A 26,701-nucleotide genomic window follows, 5' to 3' on the forward strand; every position below is an offset into this window, starting at 1 on the left:
AATATACAAAATGGACTAATATAATTACCTAAAAACATTGTTTTGTCTAAGATAATCATAAAATAAAATTTAGATTATATACGTATTTCAAATCAAATAATAATTTTAAAGTTGATTTATATCAAAAATTGATAAAAAAATATGCATACATTCAAAAATTTATTTTTACTAAAATATTTTCCAATAACCATTATTTAAAAAATGTTTTTCATATATATAAAAAAATACAACAAAAAAATTAATTCTATATACCAACTTAAATATGGTTTTATATTTCGGATTAAACTTTAAGAATATAATATATATGATTATTTATAAGATGGTATATATAAAAATACTATTACTTATATGTATTTTTATATGAATGGACCAATACAATTAAATTATTATTGATGACATATATACGAACATAATAGTGAACTAGGGTGGACGTTCAGGTATCCATTCCGTTTGGATTTTGGGTTTCCAGGGTCAAAGATTTCAGCCCAATTCATATATTCCTAAATTTCAGTTCGAATTTTGACTGGGGCTGCGTTCAGGTATCCATTCGGGGTAGTTACATATTTGCTTGGTTTTGGGTTTCCGAGGTCAAATATTTCAGCCCCATTCAAATATTTTGGAATTTCAAATCGAATTATATTCGGATCTTTTGCGGGTGGGTTCAGTTCGGGTTCGGATAATCCATTTAAATTATTTTTTTAAATTCATTATAAATTTTAAATTTCTTAAATATATAAAATAAAAATAATATATGTATATAAATCTGAAAAACATATGTCAGAATACATAAACTTAACATATAAATTGGTTTGGTTTAAATTTTGGATCAAAAATCAATAATTATTTTAAATACTTTTGGTGTTTTGAGTGTACTTCCAATATGTTAGATATTTATATTTGACTATTTATATATTTTCAAAGTATTTAAACTAACCTAAAAGTATCATATATATATTCTGGATGTTTTTATATACATTTAAAACTAAAATAATAATATATATACATATATAAGTATATAAATCTTTTTCGGATACATTTTGATATCCAAATACTTTGGTTCGAATTGGTTATGGTTTCAGTTGTCTAAATATCAAAAATTTTGAATAATTTGGATATTTAATCAATTTTGGTTCGGGTTTGATATTACTTTTTCGGATCGTGATCGGTTCTTTCAGATTTTTTTTATCCAGTTTTGATATTGACATTAAAAAAATAAATAATAATATATTTTTGAAATATACACCCGCACGGGCGTGCGCGGGTCAAAATCTAGTATGACTTAATAATATATCACTCATAATAACCATCGACTCCTGTAAAACCGGATTGGTTAACAAACCATATTTGATTTTTTATTAAATGTAATTCTATTATCTGAACATTTGATTTTTTTTTAATTTTACCATCAATCAAAATATTTATGTTTATAAAATGAAAATCAACACCGCAGTTGTTTGGATTGAAATCTAGTCATGAATTTAAAAGACTATTAATCCCTTAACAGAAATGATTAATTATGTGGGCCGCGGTGTCCACGAGCCGTAACTAGTATATATGGAACAAGCCATTATATATTTTTCTCTTCCAAATTTATTATTATATGTCCGTCTATCTAGACAGAGACTTCTCGGCTTCCTCAGTCGTTAAGTAATTCACATTAAGTAAGCCAGAGAAACTTCGAGTAATAATTAAATTAAAATTAATTAAATTAATGAAAATCGGATCGGCGTGTACCTAATATCATACCCGAAACACAACACAGCCTCTCTCTCTCTCTTCATCTCCCCCCTCATCATCATCAAACATACATCCCCCATTCATCTCGATCCCTCTCTCTTCTCTCTGGCATCCGATTTAACCCTCTCTCTCAGATTCTCTCCTTCGCCCCCTTTGACTTTTCTTTGACACCCGTAGTCTCTCTCGCTTCCCACCCCCTTCCTTCGATTTAGGGTTTCCGCTTAATTGATTAAAGTTTCGGCTTTTGATCATCCTCGTTCAGGGCGTGTGATCCGATCTCCCTTGACTTGTAGCAAAATATGTGTCTCTGCTGCTCCCCTTCGGCTTGAGATCGGTTAGGAGATTGTGTGTGTGTTATGATGGTGGGTACTCAACGTGTAGACGGCGGCTCGGTGGTGAATTCCCCTAAAAGCTATGGGATTACGAAGCCTCTCTCGCTTGCTGGCCCTTCCCCTGCTGATTTCAAGCGTAACCTCGAGCTCGAGAAGGTAAATAATAATAATAATAATAAGCTTATTACTTTGTGCTACGTTTTCTAAACTGAATCCTGATTGATGTGCCTTTTTGTTTTAGTACTTGGTTGACGAGGGACTATATGAGAGCGAGGAGGATACCATGAGAAGAGAGGAAGTTCTCGGGCGCATTGATCAAGGTGTTTTTTTTTGTTGATTGTTTTTTTTTCTATGTTTACATTGGAAGCGTCTTCTTGTTTGATCGTTAATCAGATGACCATTGAGCTTTAAAGAACTATGTTTTTTTTTTATGGTTGTTGATCTATCATGTTTGGTCTGCTTGTCTGTTTTATTTGCCGTTTTTCAAGTTTTCTTCACGTGCGTGCCGTTCACTGTGATTTTTCTTAGTCCATGTTTGGTTGAAATGGGTAAACTCTTTTGATCTTGTGTTTTTCTTACTACTCTTTTTTTTTTTTACTTTAAGATTGTGAAGCACTGGGTCAAGCAGTTAACCCAACAGAGGGGGTATACGGATCAAATGGTGGAGGAAGCAAATGCTGTCATTTTCACCTTTGGTTCTTACCGACTTGGAGTAAGTGATCCATTTTTACCTTTGCCTTTATCTTAGTGCTCTCATCATAGACGGTTGATTATTGAACCTCCAAAACATTCCTTGATAGTTAGCTCTGTTCTTTCTCTTTTTATATCATCCCTATTCTGCTCTCTTGAGTCTGACAACTTGTTGAATTGCAGGTACATGGGCCTGGGGCTGACATTGACACTCTGGTGTTGGGCCATCTTATGTTAACCGGGAGGTGACTCTTGCTATTTACCTCTTTTTTGTTGCAAAAGTTTGGTTTACTTGAGTTCTTAACACTTGTTTGTACAGGAGGATTTCTTTATAATCTTGCATGATATGTTGGCTGAGATGGAAGAAGTGACTGAACTTCAACCTGTTCCCGACGCTCATGTTCCGGTCATGAAATTTAAGTTTCAAGGAATATCGATTGATCTGCTCTATGCTAGCATATCACGCTTAGTTGTGCCACAGGTAACTGTATCTGTGAATCTAATGCATCTTTTTTCCGTTGATAATACGATAACTTTATGATTGTCCTGTAGATAATATGTTACATATGTTAGTGTTTGATTATGATGGGGGCTGATAATGTACGCTCTTCATCCATAGACTGGTATTTTAAAGGAATTTGGTTTAGAAGTTTCCGACTTCAAAGAGAACAGTGAAGTTTACTGGCTGTTTTTAGCATAGAAGTTCGATTTATAGATGGAAACTTAGCCCTTTCACAATTGTTGGTAACTGCTTTCTGAATAGATTCTCTTCATGGACATGATTTATCTACAGGATCTCGATATATCCAACTCTTCTGTGCTGTGTGATGTTGATGAGCCAACCGTTAGGAGTCTTAATGGTTGTAGAGTTGCTGATCAGATTCTTAAACTCGTTCCAAATTTTGAGGTATACCTCCAAAATGCTATTCATTGTGTTATAACATATTTAAGAACAATTGTTGCCGTTGCTGATCTTTTGGGCAATTGTAGCACTTTCGGACAACATTAAGATGCCTGAAGTACTGGGCTAAGAGGCGTGGAGTCTATTCAAATGTAAGATCATACCTTCCTGAAATCCATATTTATTGAAACTTTTCATATTTAAGTTTCTCGTCATCTTTCTCATTTTTTGTAGGTGACTGGATTTCTGGGCGGTGTAAACTGGGCACTCTTGGTGGCTCGTGTGTGCCAGCTCTATCCAAATGCAATTCCTAGTATGCTTGTTTCTCGGTTTTTTCAGAGTATATACTCAGTGGCGGTGGCCAAACCGGTTATGCTTTGTGCTATTGAAGAGGATGAGCTTGGATTTCCTGTTTGGGACCCTCGCAAGAACCATCGCGATCGATATCACCTTATGCCAATAATCACTCCAGCGTACCCATGCATGAATTCTAGTTACAATGTCTCTCAGAGCACTCTTCGCGTTATGACAGAGCAGTTCCAGTTTGGTAACAATATCTTGCAAGTAAGACGGTAAATCTTTTCTTTTGTCTCCTGAAACATTTATTCAGGATCCTATCTTTAAGCGGAATTTTTTAATGCAGGAGATTGAATTAAACAAACAGCACTGGAGCTCTTTATTTGAACAATATATGTTCTTCGAGGCATATATAAAAACTACCTGCAGGTTGATATAGTAGCAGCAGATGCAGAGGATTTATTGGCGTGGAAGGGTTGGGTGGAGTCACGGTTCAGACAGCTGACCTTAAAGGTGGGTATCGTCCTCTATCCATTACAGCAGTAAACCTGCTTAATCTTCAGTGTTTATTTACACTTTTTGGTACAAAAAAAAATTTGAATGGTTTCCGCTCTCGTGTTTTCTTTTGACTATGCAGATAGAAAGAGACACAAACGGAATGTTAATGTGTCATCCCAACCAAATGAGTATGTCGACACGTCTAGGAGTTTCTGCATTGTGCATTTTTCATGGCTTGCAGAGGGCAGAGGGAGTTGGTGGTCAAGACTGTCAACAGTTTGATATCCGTGGTACGGTCGAGGAGTTCAGACAGAGTAAACATGTATATGTTCTGGAAGCCTGGGATGGATGTTTATGTTTTCTCATGTTCGTAGACGACAGCTTCCATCTTTTGTTTTCCCAATTGGATACAGAAGGCCACGGCCTTCTAGGCACCAAAATCAACCGGGTGTAAAATCTGGTTGAAGATGGTACAGTTTCCAACTCTGTGGTGGAGAGGCAGGTGAAGAGAAAGAACGATAATGAAATGATGGGATGCTCGGCCAGAGAAACCTGAGAAGCGCGCATCTCTCAGTCCACACAGTTTAGACATTGTTTCTCCTGACAATAGTGCTATCACTACTGGCTGTACTCCTCCTGTATGTGACCTTGGTACACCTCCGGGTGAGGGAATTGAGGCTGCAAATTTGAACACTGAGAGTGCTGAACTCGCAAACTTTGCTCGAGATGAGTGTAACTCTGGCAGCGAGCAAGCTCTGGAAGTAGATAGTATGGCTCTTGTTCAGGAATGCTCTGATCCGGCTGAGGCTTATGGAAAGTGTGTGACACCTGATTCTAGTGATGTGGTAGCAACTGCAAGTGGTCAGGAAGAAAACTTAGATCGTGATTTGATGTCTGTATCGATCAGTTGTTGTCGATGAAGCTGAGAGGGAATCAAAGTCTTGTGGTGGTACGCGGATAACTGGAGAAATTGCGGATGGTAGCAGAGGTTCTGGCCAGAACCGTGATTACGAGGTGAGTTTTTTTCGTATGTTTAAGGGTTGGAAAGTGTTACCAGGAAGTTAGCAATCTTTTTCTTGAACGGACGGGGAATAGTGATTATGGTTTTTTAACAGGGATTCGAGTTTTCCTGCTACAAAGTCGGATCCTTTTGTTGGAAAGGGAAACTTGTACTCTAAAGTGGCATACCTGAAGACCTTCAGGTTCGTAAGCTACCTCAGAGTAGTTGCTTTTGAATTATTAACATTTTCTGGTTTGTTTAAATATCAACTTGCATTAATATGTGAGCTTCAAAGCTTCAGACTACATTGGATTATTTGCTGTGTTTTCACTTGCCTTGTGTTGTTTCTGCATACTGACTAACTTAGTGCATATAATAGTTGGCAGGTCCCTACCCTTGCTATGCTTTTGTTGTGTGTATGAAGCAACTCCGCTTGAAATTATTTTTTTTTCTCTCTTTCTTTAAGTTCTCTGAGGAATACACCTAACTAACGTATGTTCTTGCTCGTAATCTTGTTTGTCTTAGTCAAAGTCATTGGTCAGCGGGATGGAGAAGGCAGAAGACGGAGCTAGGTCAGACTCTTTGCAGAAGTCACAGATAAGGCAAAATCATGATGTCTTTATATTATTGTTTTTTTTTTGTTTCGTGGTGCTTTTATAGCAGCAGCAGGGTTGAGCTTAAAGTCCACTGTGTGAACGTCCTTTAGGCTATTGACGTGATGACCAAGACTGAAAGATCAACTCAAAATGTTGCGGTGGACAGACGACAGAGTGCATAACCTTTGGTAAGTTAAATTTTTATGAGAAAAAAAAAGTAAAAAAAGAACATTTGAAAAATCCCAAAAAAAAAGAAAAATTAGATAATCAAGGAACGTCGGATGGATTTGTTTTGTTGAGTTGATGATCAAAAACTCAATATGCGTCACGAGGTGGTGGGGCAGTGATCATCACTCATATTAAGACTTCTGGAGAGGGGTTGATTTATAATGTTTAATGCTTTGTTTTTTTAGTTCGGCTATTTCAGACACCTGTTTTGGTACTTATGATGGATGGCCCTCTTTGAGGTTTGACTTCAATCGTTGTGTTTTTTATTTTCCGATTTCTGTATATAAGAATGTTTTCCCCATCATTGCATGAGTAGTATAACGCAAGGCTTTAAAACAATGGAAAAAAGATGTTTCTGATTTGATACCAAATGATTAGCTTGTAATCTTTACTCTGAAGGCTCGTTTAATCCTCATTTTTGATGGAAATGATTGAAAATTGATCGACTGATCGGAGTACAGTTGCCAGTTGAACAACGAAAAGAAAGCTTATAAAATTTAAATGTCTTTAGAACATACAAGAAGTAAGAAACCTGTTTTGTGGACTTGGTCTAAAACTATACAACATGCCAAAGATTAGAAGACTGAGACCATCTCCAATGGTTTACACTATTTTATAATAGATTTTACTCTAAAATAGTGTTACTCTAAAACAGAGTAGAGTTTCTCTCCAATGGTTTATTCTATATTTGACACTAAAATAATATTTTTAAATATATTCTTTTTTAATTGTATGACTAATAGTTTTTGCTTATAAAACTTACAAATTGATCCATTACATTTTATTTTTCACAAAGTTTTCATAAATTAAATATCTATATCAAACATTAATTATATTAATAATTACAGTGCATTATACTAATAGCATAACACATTTTAACTTAAACATCCATTAGTGTATATTTCTCACAAATGATCATTAACAAATTTTAGATTGTGAAATGAGTTTTTTTTTTATCTTATAATTTTTTTTTAGTGCTTATTTTTTTTGGCTAATAATAATAATAAATTTTAAATGTTTATATATACATATATATGTTGTTTTAAACATAATTATGTGTTGTTAGCATAATTAAATTAAATAAATAGTTATAAAATAAAAGGATTGAAAAATAAAAGGACTAGAGTATAAATAAAAAAGTTTTACTCTATAATAGAGTAAGAAATAGAGTTACTCCAAATATAGAGTAAGAAATAGAGTTGTACTATTTTAGAGTAAAATATAAAGTGGGGTTAGAGAAGATTTTACTCTATAATAGAGTTTAGTGTGAGAAATAGAGTGGGGTTGGAGATGCCCTAAGGAAAAAATGACCTACTTAATCACAAATAGTAAACACATTTCAAATGGATAGCTACTTATTTATTTCATTTAGTAATGGTTAGCTTTTTAATCATATCAACATCCATTACATGACAAAGTGTTCTGATCAGAATAATATATAGCCAAGATATTATTCCCAATTTTTTATACATTTGAGAAAATACTATATATGCACGGATGTTATATGTGAAGTCCGCATCATGTCCAAAACAACATGATTGGATATGCATAATATAGTAGAGAACCATTACTCATCTAAATGGAAATATTAGTTTTTTTTTGACAAATACATGGAAATATTAGTTTCATTGGATATATTCCAAACGTATGCTACTGTGTGTATCCTTCCTGCACAGAGTTAATGTTTATAAACATTAGTGAATCTTTTACAATTAATGGCAAAACAGAATGTAGATCGAGCTCTAAGATCCACCCGTCTAAGATCTTTAGTGGTTTCGGTGGAGCGATATTATACTATGGAGAAGCTTTTATAATGTCTTTTGACTTCTACCAATCTTACTAGTTACTACAATATTGGCTTATGCAAACCGAATGACATGTTATTATTTAGGGATTAAATAGATTTACAACGATGGATCATTTTCCACATCGTTTGACTGATAAACTTTGTCGTTTATGTATAGCTAAAGCATGAGACATAGTAAACGACAAATTAAATATTATCAGAACATACAACAGACTCAGCACATGTATGGATATTTTTCCCCCGAAGTGTCGGTACTATGACATTCTATCAGGAGCTAAAGGACAAATAAAGAAAACATCGATAGATATCTATCGTACTTTAAATTTGTCATGACATGTGTAAATATATATATTCAAATATTATCCGCCAATACACAAAAAGAGCTATTTCGAAGATTGATTTTCCTACAATTTTTTCCAAGCAGATATGAATTAAAATCGATCATGGATTCATTGATTACCCAAAGCAAATGAAAGATAAAAGATGAAAAACTATACAAGGAGATTTTGGAAAGTCAAAACAAGACTACTAAAGTTACATATTACAGTTTTTTTTTTCTTATATGATAAATATTTTGGTTGAACGAAAGTGGCTAAGCATATTTTAAACCTCCTGAGCCATCATCCACCTCTGCAACCTCAGCTCTCTGTGGAACCTCTGTATAAACTCCTCCGCCGCTCTGTCCACGTGGCAGCTATCCATGGTTCCCACGCTGCTAGCTACGTCAGGAAACACGGCCGCTGCACCGTGTCGTTCCCGAGGAACCTTAGGGAGCGTGTTGTAGCGGATATACGCGTGGCGTTGGCGTTTGTCGATAAGCGGTTTGCGGGACCCGCTGCGTCGTCCGTCGGTGGTGGTCGAGGCGTAGGAACGTCTTGGTGGGGTGCTGCTGCAGCTAAACTCGTAGTCTAGCTGGAGCGGTACAGGTGAGATGAAGGAGGATCTGACGTCGTCGTGGTCGGAGGGACGGCACGTGATGTGGGAGTGGGAAGTTGATACGGCTTCGTTTAGGGATTTGCGTAGGGTCTTGCCACGTTTCGCTAGTAGTTGTGGATCGAGGGTTGTTTGGAGTTTGTGACGTGAGGCGTCCGAGACCTTTTGGATTGTGTAGAGGATTAGCTTCGCGAGTCTTGAGAGCTTCTTGGTCGTGACTGGTGAACAAACATCCATCTCGTGTGTTTGCATATGTGTAATAGAAAGACAGAAAGAGACAAAGAGAGAGAGAGAGGAGCTTGGCGTCAGTTTGAAGGGATGTGATTTAAAGAAACTAAAGTGGGATTAATGATGAAACTTATGATGGTCTTTATATAACGGAAACACATTAATATTTATTCCTCTATAGGAGTTTTATAATAAAGAAGTTGATGGGTCCAATAGTTATTATCTCAACTGTTAAAAACATTCTTGATTTTATTTTAAGAGACCCCTCTTGTTCGAGTCTCCCACCATGGTTTGTGATAAACGGAAAAAGAAAAAAGTCCATACAAAATAAGATCATAATAGTTTGTAACAAGAATAGAATTCCATGTATATTCTTCGTAAGTTGTGGTTATAAAATTTTGACAAGACTATTTATATTTTTTTTTGAAACAGTGACTTAACTTTCTTGTAACAGTTATTTATTCAGTGTTGAACTTTAAATGATTTATGAGGATATGAATACACCATTGTTATTCAATACTCAATTTAAATTATAAATGCTGTGTTACTAATTAGATTTGATAATTTAAAATTATGCGTAGGAAATTTAAACAACTGTATATTCACTTAAAATATCAAATTAATATTTCACAATTTTCTTTTTGTAACCGGGGAAATTATTATTTTTAAACTAATTCCATTCTATGTTTTCTTACCATATCATCCACATATGACCAGCCAAAACTAAATTATAATGGAATAGATCAAACTCTAGTCTCTAACTAAAGGAGCGAATCCTCACCACTATATTTCTTAAGAATTTTTCGCGATATGATTTATATTTCATCAGAATATTGCGTTGTCTGAAACTAAAACAAATAGGAAGAATTTCTTACATTAAAAGATCTATAAAGAATGTGAATGGATTAATTTCCCATGTGTAGAATACATAAATTTATGATATAAAAACTACAGCCCGAAAATTTTGAATCCACGTATTAATTTTATGAATGAGATCAATAGAAACTTCAAATTTTCAAAACTAGAAACATATGAAATTGATTGTAAATTATTTTTAAGAATAAAAATAACTAAAAACGTAAACAGTCTTTTCTATATAGTCTATGTATAATGCCTAGTACATCTAACATGTTTGGCCATTGGAGAAAATATCTGGTAAATAGTGCAGATACTGAAGATTGATCTTACCATCAATAAAGTATATAAATTCACAAATCACATTTAAAGCAAAACAATATTTAAATAGTGTAATGATAACAGCTGCGTTATACCAATTTTATTTGAACCGTGTCTGTCTTTTTGGATTTTAATAGTTGCTTTCCTTTTCTTTTTCTTTTATGTCGTTCCTTTCATTAAATTTTATTTGTCAGGTAGAAAAATAAAGAAGGGATATATATTAAACTAACTTTCTTTCTTTTTGTTGTGTAATTGTATTAGTCTCTCTAAGTTGTTCGCATATGCAAAAAGTTTAATACGGGTAGGGTTCCATTGGTCATCTTTTGATCTATTTTAACCAGAAAAGTTGGTTTTGATTGCTTTATCGAAAGAGATAAAATGTTATCGAGAAAAATAAATAATTAATATTGTTTGTGAAAAAAGAAAACAATGAACTGTTTCTTCCAACTTGGATGTCTCGGGCTCCCAAGTTTCGTATAAATACTTCGACGGTCGACACTATTTTATGTTACTACAAAACTTGGTATATTTGTTTTTTTTTTTTGAACATAACTTGGTATATTTGTTCATGTCCTGAAAAATTTTAATAACGAAGTACATAAGTGATTGATAAAATATGTAACGATTTAGCATAAATAGTTTTGAATGTTAGAGTTGCAATAACCATGACAAAACTGGATTTGAACTTAAAAGTATGCTTTTACAAAATTAGACCAAACGATGTATTTCGTTCTTTTGGTTGTTTAAACAAGAATAAATAAAGTATGTTGGAATTTATGTTATCCAAGAATCAAGTAAAATCTGTAAACAGGTGCATCATGATGACACTTTTACCTGAATGGATGTGTTAACTATGTGAATAGTATGATTTTGTTGACTCTTATGAGTAAACCCCTCACGTAAAGTTGAACATGTACTTAAACTTTTTGGTGGCTTTTCACTAGCTGTATTTTATAAACTAACGAGATGATTATTACGCCTAGAAGAAGTGTCAATGAGCTGGATATAAAAGAAAACATTATCTGACCAAGAATTAGGCATAGATATTGTAAATAGTCAGGCAATTTGTTAGCAATGAGTGCTTAATAATTTGGACAAAAAATGTCATCATTAGTTATTACAAATTAACCTTATTTTTTTGTTTCCTGAATAAAATAGTCTATTTAAGGTTTAGGCAATCGATGGCGTTCTAGACTCTGATGGCTATGTTCAGAATAAGGGTCCTACAGCTTGGAAAAATGAGGAAGTAAGAGAACCCTTTTTACATTTTCAAGTTTGATATCTTCTCAAGCCAGGGTCAAGAACAACTTACACTCCTATATTTTTAAGGGCATCATCATCGGTAACAAAATCTAAAGTCCTTATAACTTTTTTCTTTTTGGTTTTTGTTCGAATTTAAAAAAAAAAATTTAAAAACGAATCAATCGCTGGCCGCCACGTTTCAGTGGGGTCCGCGAACAGTCAATAAACTCAACAAAGACGTCGCTTAGTTAACGACTTTTTTCTCCTTTTTTGCATTGGTCCTATCGCTATGTGGTCCCCCTCCCCTTAACAACCCCTAAGAAACCTCCGATAATCTTGCTCTAAGAGATGAATGATATTTACCTGAATATATATTTGTTTATTCATGCTTAGTGGAAGAGGATACGGTTAAGTTCTGCGACCGAGAGATAATGTATATGTTTCATTGATTTATAGACCGTCAAAATATGTGTGCTACATGCACGTTTTATCAAACCGAGCTGATCGTTTTAGGATTAAATAGAAGATAGTCGACCATCGCTTTCTTTTCGTGATACTTAAGTTTCTTATTTTCATATATAAACTTTTTATCATGTATTTAAGTTCTCGCTTCATAGTCCCAATCAGAGCCGTGTCTATAGATTGTTTAAAAAGACATTGGATTTAGGCCCCAATATAATTTAAACTTTTTAAATTTTTTATTTTATTTTAGAAGGAGATTTTAACATAAGTCTAAACTAGTTGTAGTAAATTTTTTATAATTAACCACTATAAATCTCACATAATAAGATTTTAACATAAGTTCAGTATTTGCTTTAATACCACAGTTTTTTTTTTGAAACTAATAAAATAGCATTTATGTAAAATAATCTTATCATTTAACTCTTACTTATAATTAAATATATTTTTGAACTAAATTTAAATTATTAATATTATCTTTTTGAAAAAATAGTGCTGTCTTAACCTCTAAAATGCTTCGCACGGCACTGGTTCCAACTCTGGTATGTTTGTGTTGCTTCATAATTGTATAAGTAATTAACCCACTAAACCTTGTGTGTGTTTATTTTCCCTGTATTTAGCTACGTCTTTCAGTTATGCAAATCGTGTATCAGATATAATGGTCAAGCTTTTTTTGGGAATTATGCTCAAAGATAATCAATCCAGTTTGAAGAGCTTCGTTACGTCTAAGATTTTTCAGCGGTTGGTGAGTTCATATGCACACCGGATAATACGCAAGTTTATTCAGCACTTCCGGTGGCCAACATTATCCTTCTATATTTTAGTTAACAAAAGCTTGGTTATAATCTCCCTTTGAGTTCACATATTTGTAAGGTTTCTGTACACTTTCGGTTAGCTAATGATGGCTAAAACGATATAGGATCCCTACTTTGCTACTATATAATTGTAATGTCTCGTAATTTCTATATTAGTGGAGTATCTTTGCAGTGTCGGATAGTGGGTCTGAAAAGTTTTAGTTTGGAAAGAAATAGAAATTACAATATAATATAAACAGTTACTTTGAATCCTTTTATTATAAACACTCCCACTATCATAGTAATCAATAGTGAACCAAATATGTAAAAAAACTTAAAAGTAGCTGTGGATTTGTGTTGCGTTTGTTGGTTACATGAATAGATTTGGACCATGCATGCGTTGAGATTAGAATTAGTTTTGGGCTTTATAGGTTTATTGGGCTGTACTTGGTTTGTACCTATAATTAGGGTAAAATCATAATTAATATTCTCCACTAAACGCTCGACTTTAAGCATAAATAGCTTCGTGCTACCAGCCTACCAAACTCAACGAAGCACTAACTACAAGTTGTCCTCGGTCAATGGAACCAGAAACGGCAGCGTTTAAATGGGAAGGCAAACAAGCCGCCCAAGTCAACGGTGTCACGGCGGAGCAAGCATGGTTGGTTCTTTCAGATTTCTGCAACGTCCACAAGTGGTTCCCAACTGTAGATACGTGTCGCAGAGTCGAAGGAACCGATGGTCAGACGGGTCTAGTCAGATACTGCGCCTCCACCACAACCAAGGAAGAAGAAGAGGAAACCAAATGGGCTAAAGAGCGTTTGGTCGAGATGGATCCAATCGGACGGTGTTTGAGCTATGAGGTCCTCGAGAATAACGTGGGGTTCAGATCTTACGTGGCAACGGTCAAAGTAATGCAAGTGGACGGCGGAGATGAATCGGACGGTGGAAAAGTCTGTCGAATCGAGTGGTCGTTTGTGTCTGATCCTGTTGATGGTTGGAAGAAGGAAGACCTTGAATCCTACGTGGGTTTTTGTCTTAAACATATGGCTAATAAAATGGAAATGAATCTGTAAAATCTTGTTTATGTTTTTCATGATAAAAATATGTGAACGCTCACTGTTTCTACCGTGTGATTGTGAATTTAGCTTGTGGTTTTTCTGTGTTAAATGGTGATACAAAGATACATTTGACTTGGTGTGTTCTATGATTCTATGGAACTTCATTAGGAGTAATAATCTAACAAGTAATTTATTGGTTACGTTTTTCTATTGACACTTGACAACCTGTTCCGTTACTGGCGTTACATTTAGCTTGATTTTTACGTTCGTAACCGCTGGTTTTCAAACAATAAAAGATGGAATATTTTATTTACTAAATTATTTCAAAAGAATAATAACCATACAGAAATGTTCTACAAGTATATGCCTTTTTCCAATAGAAATAATTTACACATTTTTCATTGGTTTTTCCATAAAAGCAGATTTTTTGCATTTTTCATTGACTAGTACTCTCTCTGTTCCATATTACTTGATGTTTTACCTCAATGCACAAATATTAAGGAAAACTATTTTTTATTTAAAATATTACTAAATTACAATTTAAAACTAATTTATTTAATTATAAATAGAAATAATAAAAATTCAATTGGTTACACAGTTTTTGATAAAGTTAAAGTTACATAGATTTGTGCAAACATCATCTATTATGAAACAACAAAACTTCTCTAAAACATCAAGTATACTGAAACGGAGGGAGTAATAAACAGTTGTAAATCTTATAAAATTATGGGATTTTAATATAAAATGATGTGTTTCTATTTTTCTTCTTATCCACTTTTGTATTTATAGTTCAACATTAAAATTTTAGTATATCTGGATTTTAAATTTTAGAAAATCTACCACTATTAATTTAAAAGAAAGAGAATATTGAGTATTAACCACACAGTGACAAAGTATTGGTACTAGTATCTCTTAATAATTTTATCGGAAACAGCGTCATTAAATACACTCATTTTCAAAAAGAATCAATACTACTAGCTTTTTAGCCTTTAGGCATTTATGAGCCTGTCTTTGGAGTGGATGACTACCCGGTTACGTGGCGGGTATCGCTATACGTCACTGTACTTCATTGTTTGGTTTTAATGAGTCCATGAGCTTATTTGGACTTCGCTTCGGCCATATGCACTCGTTGATACTTTCGTGAATAAATAACCATCAACACGCAGACTCGGTCCTAGCTAGTAATTGTACAATAAAAATGTTACATTGACAAATTAAGTTTCTTTTAAAAGGGATTCAGATATAGAGAATGATGGTCCTAATTTTGTTCACGAGTCCAAGGGAATGGATTTGAATTTTTCAGGACTATATGACTAAATACAAATTAACTAAGAGATAAGAACGTATATAAATATATGTCTGAAAAAGGTGTATCTGTGTTTTGATAATTAACAAAAAAAAACTTAATAAGAAATTCAAATAAAAGACCAGTTGAGGAACATGAAGCAGAGACAGTGAGGATCTTCGTCGTCGTTTAACACTTTCCATGCAACAGCCTTTTCGTACGTTACTGCTCTTCCCATGCTGGACATGCATATTCCTCCATCAATACAAATAAACCCCTGAAAAATCATTATTATATAAGTATGATTTATCAACGCGACATACATTGCACCGTTATTCAACCTTTTTGTATGAATTATGAATAATGTATTAATGTTATGTATTTATATTATGCTTAGGTCGATCCAACGTACCTGTTGCATGATTTGAGGGAAATCGGAGCAGAATGTCTTCTTCCCATTGTTGTCGAAGACTTTCTCGAGAGTGATATCTTGAAGTGCCACCAACGTCGTCTCCAGCATGTCTAAGCCAGCCTGGTTCGCAAATGTGAATACCGGCGGTAAGGCCTGCAAAAATCAAACCAGTCCACTTTCCTTGTTAGAATAGTTACAATTTTCAAAAAGTATCACTGATCGCTAGGTGCAAATCATACATTTCAACGTTTTATTGTGCCAAGAGCACCTAAAGCATTCATGAAGTTTTCACAATTTCATTTATGATATATACAAAGCTTTAGGGAAAATATCATATTATGTGATGAATGCGAACGAGAAAATAGTAAGAGGAAAATGACCTTGAGTGAACAACACATGAGGGCGTCAGAATGGTGCCAAAGAGACTTGAGAAGATCAGTTCCATTAGGTTTAAGTAGTTCAACGCCAAGGTAACATCTGTACGAATGAGAAATCCAACGAGCGAGTGTGTGAGCTTCAGGTGATGCGGGTGGTGGACGCAGGCCTCCGCTTAGCTGATGAGAAGAAGGAGAGAGAGCAAGCGCGACCCGTTGTACTGAGGCGATCACACTTCTCACGTATTGTCTAGCCATTGAAGCTACATTCTCTTGCATGTGCATCTCAAAAGCTAGCTGAAACGCTATTGTCATCACTGACTTTGTGTTTCCTCTGTTTCCGCATGAGTCCCCGGCTGTTCTGCTCCCTATGTCTAGAGCTGATGCTAGGTCTAGTGTTCGGTTAGGACTCAATCCCTCCTATAAACACATATTATTTTATTTGATTAGTCTTTGATTGAATATATATTGTATTAATTTTAGTTCTGTTGTGAACTGAATATACCGATTTGGAATCTAGGGGAATGATGCGGAAGCCAGAAGGAATGATTGGGGCATCATCAGAGAAAGAGGCGTCAATAGGTGCAAAGATAAGCTCTGCGCACGATTCAACTGCGTTCTCATCCACTCCACTGCACATCTAAATCATCAAACCATGGAAATTATATTAGAATCAGAAGAACAATTATTTGCATAGTCACTGAGAGGCAGCAGATACTTGGATCTCAAGTATTGATATTTTTCTTAAAGATGTGAAGTTTTTTTGTGAAATATTTTTTTTTGTAATTTAGTAAACGCAAACATAAGACACAGAAATTAATGTTTGAAACAATGATGTCTTACTTGCAGAAGAAAGATATCAGCAGGCATCATCATATCTTCTTGGTAATGCCCCAAGCTCTCAAGCTTAATCACTTCCATGAACTGCAAAAAACAGAGGGAAGAAATATTGATTTGATATTTGTCATATTGAGGAATATTGTTCTTAGTTCACTTACCTCTTCATTCTCTATGGTGTGAGCTAGAGGAAGAATGACTTGGCCGCCAAAGCTCCCTGGGCGAGGGATTGGTAAGCTACAAGGCCCTGCTTTGATGGCTGCAGCTGAATACGCATCAATGCTATTGTCTGCCCATTCTTGTCTATGTTCCCTCAAGAACCGCAAGAGAATCGAGGGTGGAACATTCTACACAAACAATAACATCCTTAATGACAGATCGAAAGGAGGAAATTGAGAATCTGAATTTATGAGCTTATAATTACTTGTAATAACATGGAAGCTTTGGCACAAAGAACAGCGCTAGGCATAGAAGTGAAGCCATTGGAGAATGGGAGACTTGAAGTCATCATCATCTTTGTGGGAGAAGAGTTCACAAGAAGAGTAACATCATCGATACCATCACTCTCTAGCATCGACCAGCCTTCATCGCTGAACCCGTTGACTGCTTCGTTGAATCCTCTGAGAATATGAGAAACAATTTTGATTGAGGTATTAGAACAACATGTTTTGAAGTGTTTTTAAAAGGTGAATTGTGAGAATCTTTAATTACTTGCTGAGTCTTTGGCTAAGTGCTCTAAGAGCCGCTGGTCTTCTTCCCCAACCAGATACGTTAGGCTGTGAAATCTCTTGAGATATTTGTCTCAAGTAGCGTAGAGCCTGTAGCAAAAAGGCATCATATGTTATTACATATATCCTTTTTAAAGAACAAGGTTGCGATTATTTCAAACAGTAAGTGGATTATGAATCTTACTGCCATGGTGGTTCTTTGGGCGAGTAACGTTGAAGACTCATAAAGAGAACGAAGAACTTCTGGCACACTCCATGGCTACAAAAGACATCAACCAAGCTTAGTAAAACAAAACTTATATAATTTATAGAGACATGAAGAATGCAATGTGGAAAGAAACAGAGGAAACACTTCATCTCAGACCCAAGAGCTAGGTTTCTTGTGTAAGAAGACATAGATGTAAATACATTGAAGAAATAATGCAAATGGTGAAGATTTTGTACCTCAAGATCGAAATGATCAACAATGTGAAGAATGGATCCACCTCCTTCACAGGGTCTAATGAGGTATCCACTTGGCAAAATCTCTGCTCTAACGAAATGAGGAGACGGAGGCATACTTGGCCCGTTTTGTGTATTGTTCAGCGACCTTTCGCATATCTGCATCAATTAATTTAGTATCACTGATTGGTCGTATAGGTGTTAAGAGAATAGTTAAGGATGATTTCACAAGTATATATATATACCACAAGGCTCCCATCTTCCATTACAGATGTGTAACGTAGCATCCAGAAATCACGTGCTGGCGCCAACGTTGTTGGTGCATAAAGCTTTTCCATAAGAAACAAAAATGAAAAGATTTTATTGTTGGTTATTGTTTGGATATATATATAATTCTTGAAGTTTCTTAATCATCATTCATCACTACCTGCATGTAGATTAGTTCTAGAGTTCCACCATTTGCAGTGGAGAGGACGTTAACGATATCAAGAGATCTACAATCACGCAACCAAGAAGGCTTATCTTTAAGGATCTCCGCAACTCTTGTGGGGTCAAGACCCACGAGGCCACAAGCACGAGCTGCAATTCCCGTGCATCCATGAGAAATAGCAACGATTCCAATGGAATCCGGACCAGGCTGCAAATTCATTAGTCAGTAAACCAACGAAGCTTTGTAGATGGAAGAAAGACAAAGCTAGAGACTTATGTAAACTACCTTCATCCCAGGCATTTGGACCCACTCGACAGCGGTTCCAGTGGCCTTAGAAATGAACTCTGTTAAAGTTTCATCCGCAATGGACAATAGTCTGAAGAAAGACACAATAGACTCATTCACTGAGGTTATATATCAAAGATAGATGCTTTGAATGGTGATAAAGAACATGACTGTTAGCTTACCCAGCAGGGCTAGCATCACGAGGCTGATGTTGAGGGGTCAAGTGGTGCTGACCACTTGTCACCACTGACTCACAGCTCGTATCCGTAGTCGCCAAGTTCCCTTGCTATTCACCAATCACAAGAAACCATAGAGAGACTATCAATAAACATATAACTTCTTTTTTTTTTGTTGCAACTCCTATATACATAACTTATGCGTTAAATTTTAGGTTAAAAAAATCAAAAAGATGAGTTAATATGTATACGTTTTGAGGGTGTTGGCGAAAATAGCTGTTCTCATAAACCAGATGAGACACTTGCTTTTGTAACCGGTCATTTTCTTCCATTAAAAGCTTGTTCATAGCTGTTAGCTTCCGGTTTACAGCTTGAAGCCGCGACGCCTCTTTCCGCTGCTTCTCTCTACACCTGCAACACACATAATAATAATAATACCAAAGTCACAACCTAGAGGGTTTCTTGGGTGTCAAGAAATTGATGAGAAGTAATGAGAATGACCTGCGGTTCTGGAACCAGACTTTGATCTGTTTAGGCTCGATGTTGGAGAGGATAGGACATTCACGGATTAGCTGTTGGCGGCGCATAGAGCTCGGTTTAGGACAGTCATTGTAGAGCCTCTCTAAAGCTTCCACTTGTTCAGGAGTGTACCTCACGTACTTCCCGTTGTCAATATTGTGACTACTATTGCTCCCTCCTCCCATCTTTGATACTACAAAGGAAAACAAACTAATAAATTAACAAAATCCAGATAATTATATATGTATGTTTTACAGTATATATGAACTCTTTTGGTACATTCAAATAATTTTCTTCATATTCTCAAAAAAAAGATCCGTGTTTTATTTTTAGTAGTGAAAATTGAGATGTAATAAATTATAATGTTATACTTGATGATTTTTGAGATCCCTTAAAGATCAAAGAGAGATTTTATTCGATATCCAATCAAAGTTGAAAATGATGCAGATTGGGTGTTTATTATGATCATGGCTTGATGGCTCAAAGTAATAATAGATCCTAAAAATGACCAACGACTGCACAAAATTAGTTAACTTTCTTCTGTACGTATATATTTTTTTTGTAAACTGGCTTTAACTTTCTTCTGTATATTCCATGGAACCTAACAACCTTTTAATCGATAAAGAAAAAAAAAAAAGAAAGAGGGAGAAGGATATTATCATACGTACCGTAGACTTGTTTCTGACCAAACCGATCTCTGGAATCAAAGAAAGAAAGATATATGTGTTTCTTGTTCTTGATGTGAATTCTCACAAACCCTTCTGAGAATATCTCTCTCTAAAAGTTCCAAAGGCCTCTTTTTATTTTTTGATCGATTTCTCTGCCTATAAAGAACGGATAAGTAACTTCCTTCGGAAAAAACAGTGAAGCATGCTTCACAATGGGAACTACAGGATTCAAACGTTAGACTCTGCTACAGTTTAACCACTTTCTTCCTCACTCTCTCTCTCTCTCTAGATAGATCCACAACGTGAAGAGTCAAAGATTTGTGAAACTTGTATATAACAATTTGTAGTGGGAGAGAGAGAGAGAAGCTTTTGTTTATGGGTGGGTGGGCTTTCTTTATTTATGGAATTAATAGAATAGAAATGTGTGTATGAAAAATGAGAGAAGACATGTGTGTCGGGATGCGTTGAAAAAGAGAGAAGTGAGTACCCTTCATACCAGACAACCACCACTTCTCTTTTTTTTTCCTTTTCTATCTTGAAGTGTTTCTGTTCTAATACACTGTTTTTTACAACGTTCTTATACACTGTAAAAGACACACACAAGAATATTTCCCAAGTATGGCCTAAAATACGTCACGTCGCCATCATAAACACAAAGCACTAGTTTTGAATTTTAAACCTTAATCGCATTAATTTTCAGTATGGTCATGGCAATAACGAAATTGATTTCCTTTTAATTTTGTGAATTATTCTGCTCCACCATTTAGATGGAATGTATCTGGCAGGAGGCGCCGCCCCAGCTTCATTATTTTACAGACTTGTACAATCATTAATTAGGTTATGTACATGAGCATCTTAACGTTGTGCTTTGGCTAAATCAGTCAAAAAGAGGTTGACAAAACGTTAACATAACAGTAGGCTGGCTAAGCAGATTATAGAAGGATTCTTCGACTTCATGGTAGATATTGACTTGTTTAAAATACCATATGCTTGAATATTCATCAAATTATGATAGTTTTCTCTGATGAGAATCAGTAAACGGTATGTGGTACTCAATCTTTGAAACTCGAAATATTTTCAAATCAAATCAAATTTGAAATAATTAATTTATCATCATTTTAGTTCGTCTAAAAAGTTGAATACTTAACTATTATTTGAAATGACTGAAGTTATAGCATATTTGTTTTTATAAAGTTGAAAAGAGTTTTATAATTTTGGCCAGGAGTTCTATCAAACTCGTATTAGATCATGTGGATTAAACGCTGGCCGTTTTGCAGATATTGTAGATTTGTAGCTTTCCGCCATTAGTGTGGTCTTTCTTAAGGCTTTCGGCTTTTTTTTTTTTGGCACAATTTAAAGGCTTTCGGCTATTTTAACTATTTTGGCACCAAGAAAACTATATGCATGTGTATCATGTTATACAGTTTTTTTTGGTATCGATGATATAGAAAAAAAATAACGTAAAAAGAAAGTAAGAAATCCAAACACATTTCCACTTCCACTTTAAAACAATTTTTCGGAACAAGTAAGCAATATATCTTATCAATAGAAAAATAGATGGTAGTTGAAGAAAGGACAGAATGATGAAAAAGTTGCATGCGTCCTTGATGTCTTGTAACGCAGATAAAACCCCATGTAGTCATCATCATTCCTGATATAAACTTAGAAATGTTCATAATATATATATATATATATATATATATATATGTGTCATTGTTGTAAATGCCATATTTATATTGAAAATTTTGCGAACCAGATGAGACATGCATGCAAACGAAAAATGTATTGTCCCCTTTAATAAGAGGCACACTAGATGCCCATGCACAATTTTCTCACCTTACTCATTATTTCACATCCGCGGTTCCAAATTTTGAGGATATATTCTTCATAAAGAAGGATACATACTGATTATTTGCATAAGTCGAGTTTCTAAATACTCAAAGTATCTAGTAAACATACAAAGGTACTCTTGTTGTTTCTCTTTAGGTCAATCAACCTAGCTACGTATATACATACCTACACAACAAAGAGCGAGGCATAGTTTCCAACATATTTGGAAGGCTATACAATTTAAGAAGGACAGAAACCAATTAATACATGTTAAAACTAAAAGGAAATATATTATAGTTCAAGGGGGATATATCATATATACTAACTAATATCGGATGGGGATATATCATATATACTAACTAATCTTTGTGAATGTATATTGTGTAGTTTTGGTAGGCCAATCAAATTTCATGTTCTATGCCATTTGGACGATATCAAAACGAATGGTATATATATATATATATGATATCCTTGTGGTTCACTTCAAAAACTATATGATCTCTTCATATAAACTCTTAGAGACATTTTTGCTAAAAAATTGTACTTATGATATTTACCTTAAATATCCTTCGTAGGCAATATATACATGTTAGCTTTTAATATATAAAAATATTTGATTTAATGATTAGTTTAAACGTTAATACTTTTGAAAATATAAGATCAGCTAAGATACGTTTATGTGTCAAATATTAATTGGAATAAAGCACCAGGTAAGTTGTCACTCATCATAAGTTCTCAAATGGGAACTTTTTAAACGTCGATTGGCATGTGATTATATGTCAACGGTGTTAAGGGACCGTTAGCTTTCTATAAAGAAAACACAACGAGCATATGTAAGCATGTGTATATCTATTTTTTCTAAACAATTAAAATAAATAATATTATCTAGAAAACAACTTTCATAAAGCTTACAGAAAAAATAATAAAGGTGGACCTTCTAATAATGAGGTGTATGCATAAGAGTATAAAGCAAGCAAAGTCCAAAGTTTCCACTAACTCATTGGACGTACATTTTTCCAAATATTACTTCTATCTCTATTTCTTTATTTTTAGTACTTTTTTTTTTTAACAGAAAATGGTTAAATCCGGGTCAATGATGACACAAACCTAACCCCCGGATAGAGGTACAGCCCACGGATAGACCCTCTCCTGGGCATTCAAATGAGTCGAAAGCAATAACTTTTAGTACTTGCCATATTAATACTGATGAAATGTATCTATGAGAAAATGACATGATCGATCACCGAACATCAACCAAGTCGTCTTGGTTTGGTCTAGTAGTAAAAAGGTTCCAAATGGAACTTTCACCCTAAATTTTAGAACAATGTAAATTTTAGTTTCTCTGATGTTTAGCGTCATAATTAGTTTCATGACTACTAAGTTTATACCAATTACTTGATCAATTTTTTTGACTTTTGACATTGTCCTATCGTGCATGGCATAATATTTTATAGTCCATAGAGTGTATGACCTTATTTTCAGACCCAATAATGTAGCTGATTGATATAGTATATCACTACAAGAAAACAGCGGTATACTGACGGTCGTAATCGTCGGTATTTCCTCGGAATAACGTTATTCCGACGAAATACCGAAGATAAGAGTCCTCGGAAAAAATTCCTTGGAAATTCATTTTTCCTCGGAATTTCCTCAGAAATTTCCGACGAAATACTGAGGAACGTGGATTTCCGAGGAAATTCCGAGGAACACTACATCGCCGGAAAATTCCGAGGAACACTTCATCGTCGGAAAATTCTGAGGGAATACCGAAGACTTGAGTTTCTGAGGAAATTCCGAAGAACAATTTCCTAGGACTGGTTCGTCGGTATTTCCTCGGAGTTTTCCGACGAAATTTGAAAAAAAAATATTTAAAAATAGTTTTAATAAATATAAATTGAAAATATTTAAAATTAGTTTTAATAAAGATAAATTTTAAAAATCCAAAAGATAGTTTTTAATTACAAAAAGGTTTTATAAATATATTAAAAACTTTTAATAAATAGATTATAGTTAAATAGTTACAAAAATAGTTTTCAATCACAAAAGGTTTTTATAAATATAAAAAAACCTTTTAATAAATAGAATATGGTTTAATAATTACAAAAAATAGTTTTTAATCACAAAAAGGTTTTATAAAGTTTATAATTACAAATTTAATAATTACAAAAATAGTTTTAATCACAAAAAGGTTTTATAAATATTAAAAAAATTAATAAATAGAATATAGTTTAATAATTACAAAAATAGTTTCTAGTTACAAAAAAGTTTTATAAATATTAAAAACCTTTTAATAAATAGAATATAGTTTAATAATTACAAATTTAATAATTACAAAAATAGTTTTTAATCACAAAAAGGTTTTAAAAAGTATAAAAAAACTTTAATAAATAGAATATAGTTTAATAATTACAAAATTAATAACTACAAAAATAGTTTTTAATCACAAAAAGGTTTCATAAATATTAAAAATGTTTAATAAATATAGAAATGATTTTATAATTCAAAAATTATATTTTATATACAAAAAACGTTTTCATAATTATTAATTCAATATATAAAAACACAAAATTAATAAAAACTTAAAAAAATTCTAAACCAACTCAATACAACAAATAATCACAATCCTAACAAAAAAGCCACAATCAAACTCCCATTACACAATCCTACCAATCACCCTAACAAAAATCTATCAAAAACTTCTAAAATCATTAAATCTACTTAAAAACCTAACAAATAGAACCTAAGAGAGTGGGATAGAGTCCTTACATGATTTGTGAATGAAATTGAGGAGGAATAGAGAGGATTCGCCGGAAATTGTCGCGAGAGGAGAGGGAGATCGGCGGAATTCGCAAGGGAAAGAAGAGAGAAATGGGAAGAAGAACTGTCTCAGGTTTATAAAACCGAAACGTCCGACGGAAAATATCCGTCGGAATTTCCTCGGAAATAATTATTTTAATTTTCGCGAAATATTTGGCGGCTTCGCTTGCCCGGGTAAATGAAAATATTCCAAGGAACATCTGTCCTCAGAATTTCCTCGGAATATTCCGAGGAAATTCCGAGGAAAACATGTTGAGGTTTCAAAATTTGTTTTTCCTCAGAATTTCCTCAGAATATTCCGAGGAAATTCCGAGGAAAACATGTTTGGGGTTTCAAAATATCAATTTGTTTTGCTCTATATCATTTCTTATACAAATGTAATGCATACCATTGATGATTCTTTGTATAGATGATCGTAAACCATGAAAAAACAAAATTCCAAAATGAATTGTAAGTATTCTCTTTACCGTTCATTAAAGTGTATAAGTGTTTCTCTTATGTTGTGGGGATTTCGTTCATACAATCGGAAAAGTGTTTATTATAGGTAACACATCAATTTTTGACTTCATAATAAGTTTAAGACACTTAATAAGGCTTATATAAATGTTATTCAAACCGCAAAACGTTGTTTTCGGTTAAAAAAAACCAAACTTCCTCAGAATTTCCTCGAAATATTCCGAGGAAATTCCAAGGAAAACTTGTTTTTCCTCAGAATTTCCTCAGAATATTCCGAGGAAATTCCGAAGAAAACATGTTTGGGGTTTCAAAATATCAATTTGTTTTGCTCTATATCATTTCTTATACAAATGTAATGCATACCATTGATGATTCTTTGTATAGATGATCGTAAACCATGAAAAAACAAAATTCCAAAATGAATTGTAAGTATTCTCTTTACCGTTCATTAAAGTGTATAAGTGTTTCTCTTATGTTGTGGGGATTTCGTTCATACAATCGGAAAAGTGTTTATTATAGATAACACATCAATTTTTGACTTCATAATCAGTTTAAAACACTTAATAAGGCTTATATAAATGTTATTCAAACCGCAAAACGTTGTTTTCGGTTAAAAAAACCAAACTTCCTCGGAATTTCCTCGGAATATTCTGAGGAAATTCCAAGGAAAACTTGTTTTTCCTCAGAATTTCCTCAGAATATTCCGAGGAAATTCAGACGAAAACATGTTTGGTGTTTCAAAATATCAATTTTTTTTGCTCTATATCATTTCTTATACAAATGTAATGCATACCATTAATGATTCTTTGTATAGATGATCGTAAACCATGGAAAAACAAAATTCCAAAATGAATTGTAAGTATTCTCTTTACCGTTCATTAAAGTGTATAAGTGTTTCTCTTATGTTGTGGGGATTTCGTTCATACAATCGGAAAAGTGTTTATTATAGGTAACACATCAATTTTTGACTTCATAATAAGTTTAAGACACTTAATAAGGCTTATATAAATGTTATTCAAACCGCAAAACGTTGTTTTCGGTTAAAAAAACCAAACTTCCTCAGAATTTCCTCGGAATATTCCGAGGAAATTCCAAGGAAAACTTGTTTTTCCTGAGAATTTCCTCAGAATATTCCGAGGAAATTCAGACGAAAACATGTTTGGGGTTTCAAAATATCAATTTTTTTTGCTCTATATCATTTCTTATACAAATGTAATGCATACCATTAATGATTCTTTGTATAGATGATCGTAAACCATGGAAAAACAAAATTCCAAAATGAATTGTAAGTATTCTCTTTACCGTTCATTAAAGTGTATAAGTGTTTCTCTTATGTTGTGGGGATTTCGTTCATACAATCGGAAAAGTGTTTATTATAGATAACACATCAATTTTTGACTTCATAATCAGTTTAAAACACTTAATAAGACTTATATAAATGTTATTCAAACCGCAAAACGTTGT

General features: G+C 33.9%; 4 protein-coding genes across 4 annotated transcripts in view; 2 read left to right on the forward strand and 2 right to left on the reverse strand.

Annotated features, from left to right (window-relative positions):
- LOC108842434 (nuclear poly(A) polymerase 4) overlaps positions 1–6,580 on the forward strand; it is a 29,208-nt gene extending 22,628 nt beyond the window's left edge. Inside the window, 22 exon segments of the mRNA XM_057004373.1 lie at positions 2,674–2,781; positions 2,943–2,973; positions 2,976–3,004; positions 3,079–3,240; positions 3,553–3,666; positions 3,750–3,812; positions 3,895–3,990; positions 3,992–4,022; positions 4,025–4,224; positions 4,304–4,366; positions 4,369–4,470; positions 4,595–4,631; positions 4,634–4,660; positions 4,663–4,683; positions 4,686–4,767; positions 4,769–4,814; positions 4,816–4,917; positions 4,919–4,987; positions 4,989–5,374; positions 5,571–5,629; positions 5,632–5,657; positions 5,981–6,580. Coding sequence (XP_056860353.1) covers positions 2,674–2,781; positions 2,943–2,973; positions 2,976–3,004; positions 3,079–3,240; positions 3,553–3,666; positions 3,750–3,812; positions 3,895–3,990; positions 3,992–4,022; positions 4,025–4,224; positions 4,304–4,366; positions 4,369–4,470; positions 4,595–4,631; positions 4,634–4,660; positions 4,663–4,683; positions 4,686–4,767; positions 4,769–4,814; positions 4,816–4,917; positions 4,919–4,987; positions 4,989–5,374; positions 5,571–5,629; positions 5,632–5,657; positions 5,981–6,115 — 1,989 coding nt within the window. The 3' untranslated portion in view covers positions 6,116–6,580.
- A 1,933-nt stretch (positions 6,581–8,513) lies between these two features.
- On the reverse strand, positions 8,514–9,573 carry LOC108840693 (uncharacterized). The gene has a single exon (XM_018613524.2). The coding sequence runs from the start codon at positions 9,269–9,271 to the stop codon at positions 8,690–8,692; it is 582 nt and encodes a 193-aa protein (XP_018469026.1). The 5' UTR covers positions 9,272–9,573; the 3' UTR covers positions 8,514–8,689.
- Positions 9,574–13,422: 3,849 nt separating this feature from the next.
- Positions 13,423–14,111, forward strand: LOC108840089 (lachrymatory-factor synthase). Its single transcript, XM_018612914.2, has one exon. It carries the CDS (start codon positions 13,500–13,502, stop codon positions 13,992–13,994), a length of 495 nt encoding a protein of 164 aa, XP_018468416.1. The 5' UTR covers positions 13,423–13,499; the 3' UTR covers positions 13,995–14,111.
- Positions 14,112–15,312: 1,201 nt separating this feature from the next.
- Positions 15,313–20,632, reverse strand: LOC108843190 (homeobox-leucine zipper protein ATHB-8). The gene is made up of 17 exons (XM_018616317.2): positions 20,135–20,632; positions 19,449–19,659; positions 19,199–19,358; positions 18,954–19,057; positions 18,772–18,862; positions 18,484–18,693; positions 18,302–18,385; positions 18,060–18,215; positions 17,800–17,874; positions 17,599–17,705; positions 17,312–17,507; positions 17,049–17,234; positions 16,894–16,974; positions 16,556–16,690; positions 16,057–16,470; positions 15,677–15,829; positions 15,313–15,541 (listed from the first exon to the last, which is right to left on the reverse strand). The coding sequence occupies exons 2-17, from the start codon at positions 19,649–19,651 to the stop codon at positions 15,395–15,397; spliced, it is 2,502 nt and encodes an 833-aa protein (XP_018471819.1). The 5' UTR covers positions 19,652–19,659; positions 20,135–20,632; the 3' UTR covers positions 15,313–15,394.
- Between the last annotated feature and the right edge of the window lie 6,069 nt (positions 20,633–26,701).

Source organism: Raphanus sativus, chromosome 2 (assembly GCF_000801105.2).
Source record: "Raphanus sativus cultivar WK10039 chromosome 2, ASM80110v3, whole genome shotgun sequence".
NCBI lineage: Eukaryota > Viridiplantae > Streptophyta > Magnoliopsida > Brassicales > Brassicaceae > Raphanus > Raphanus sativus.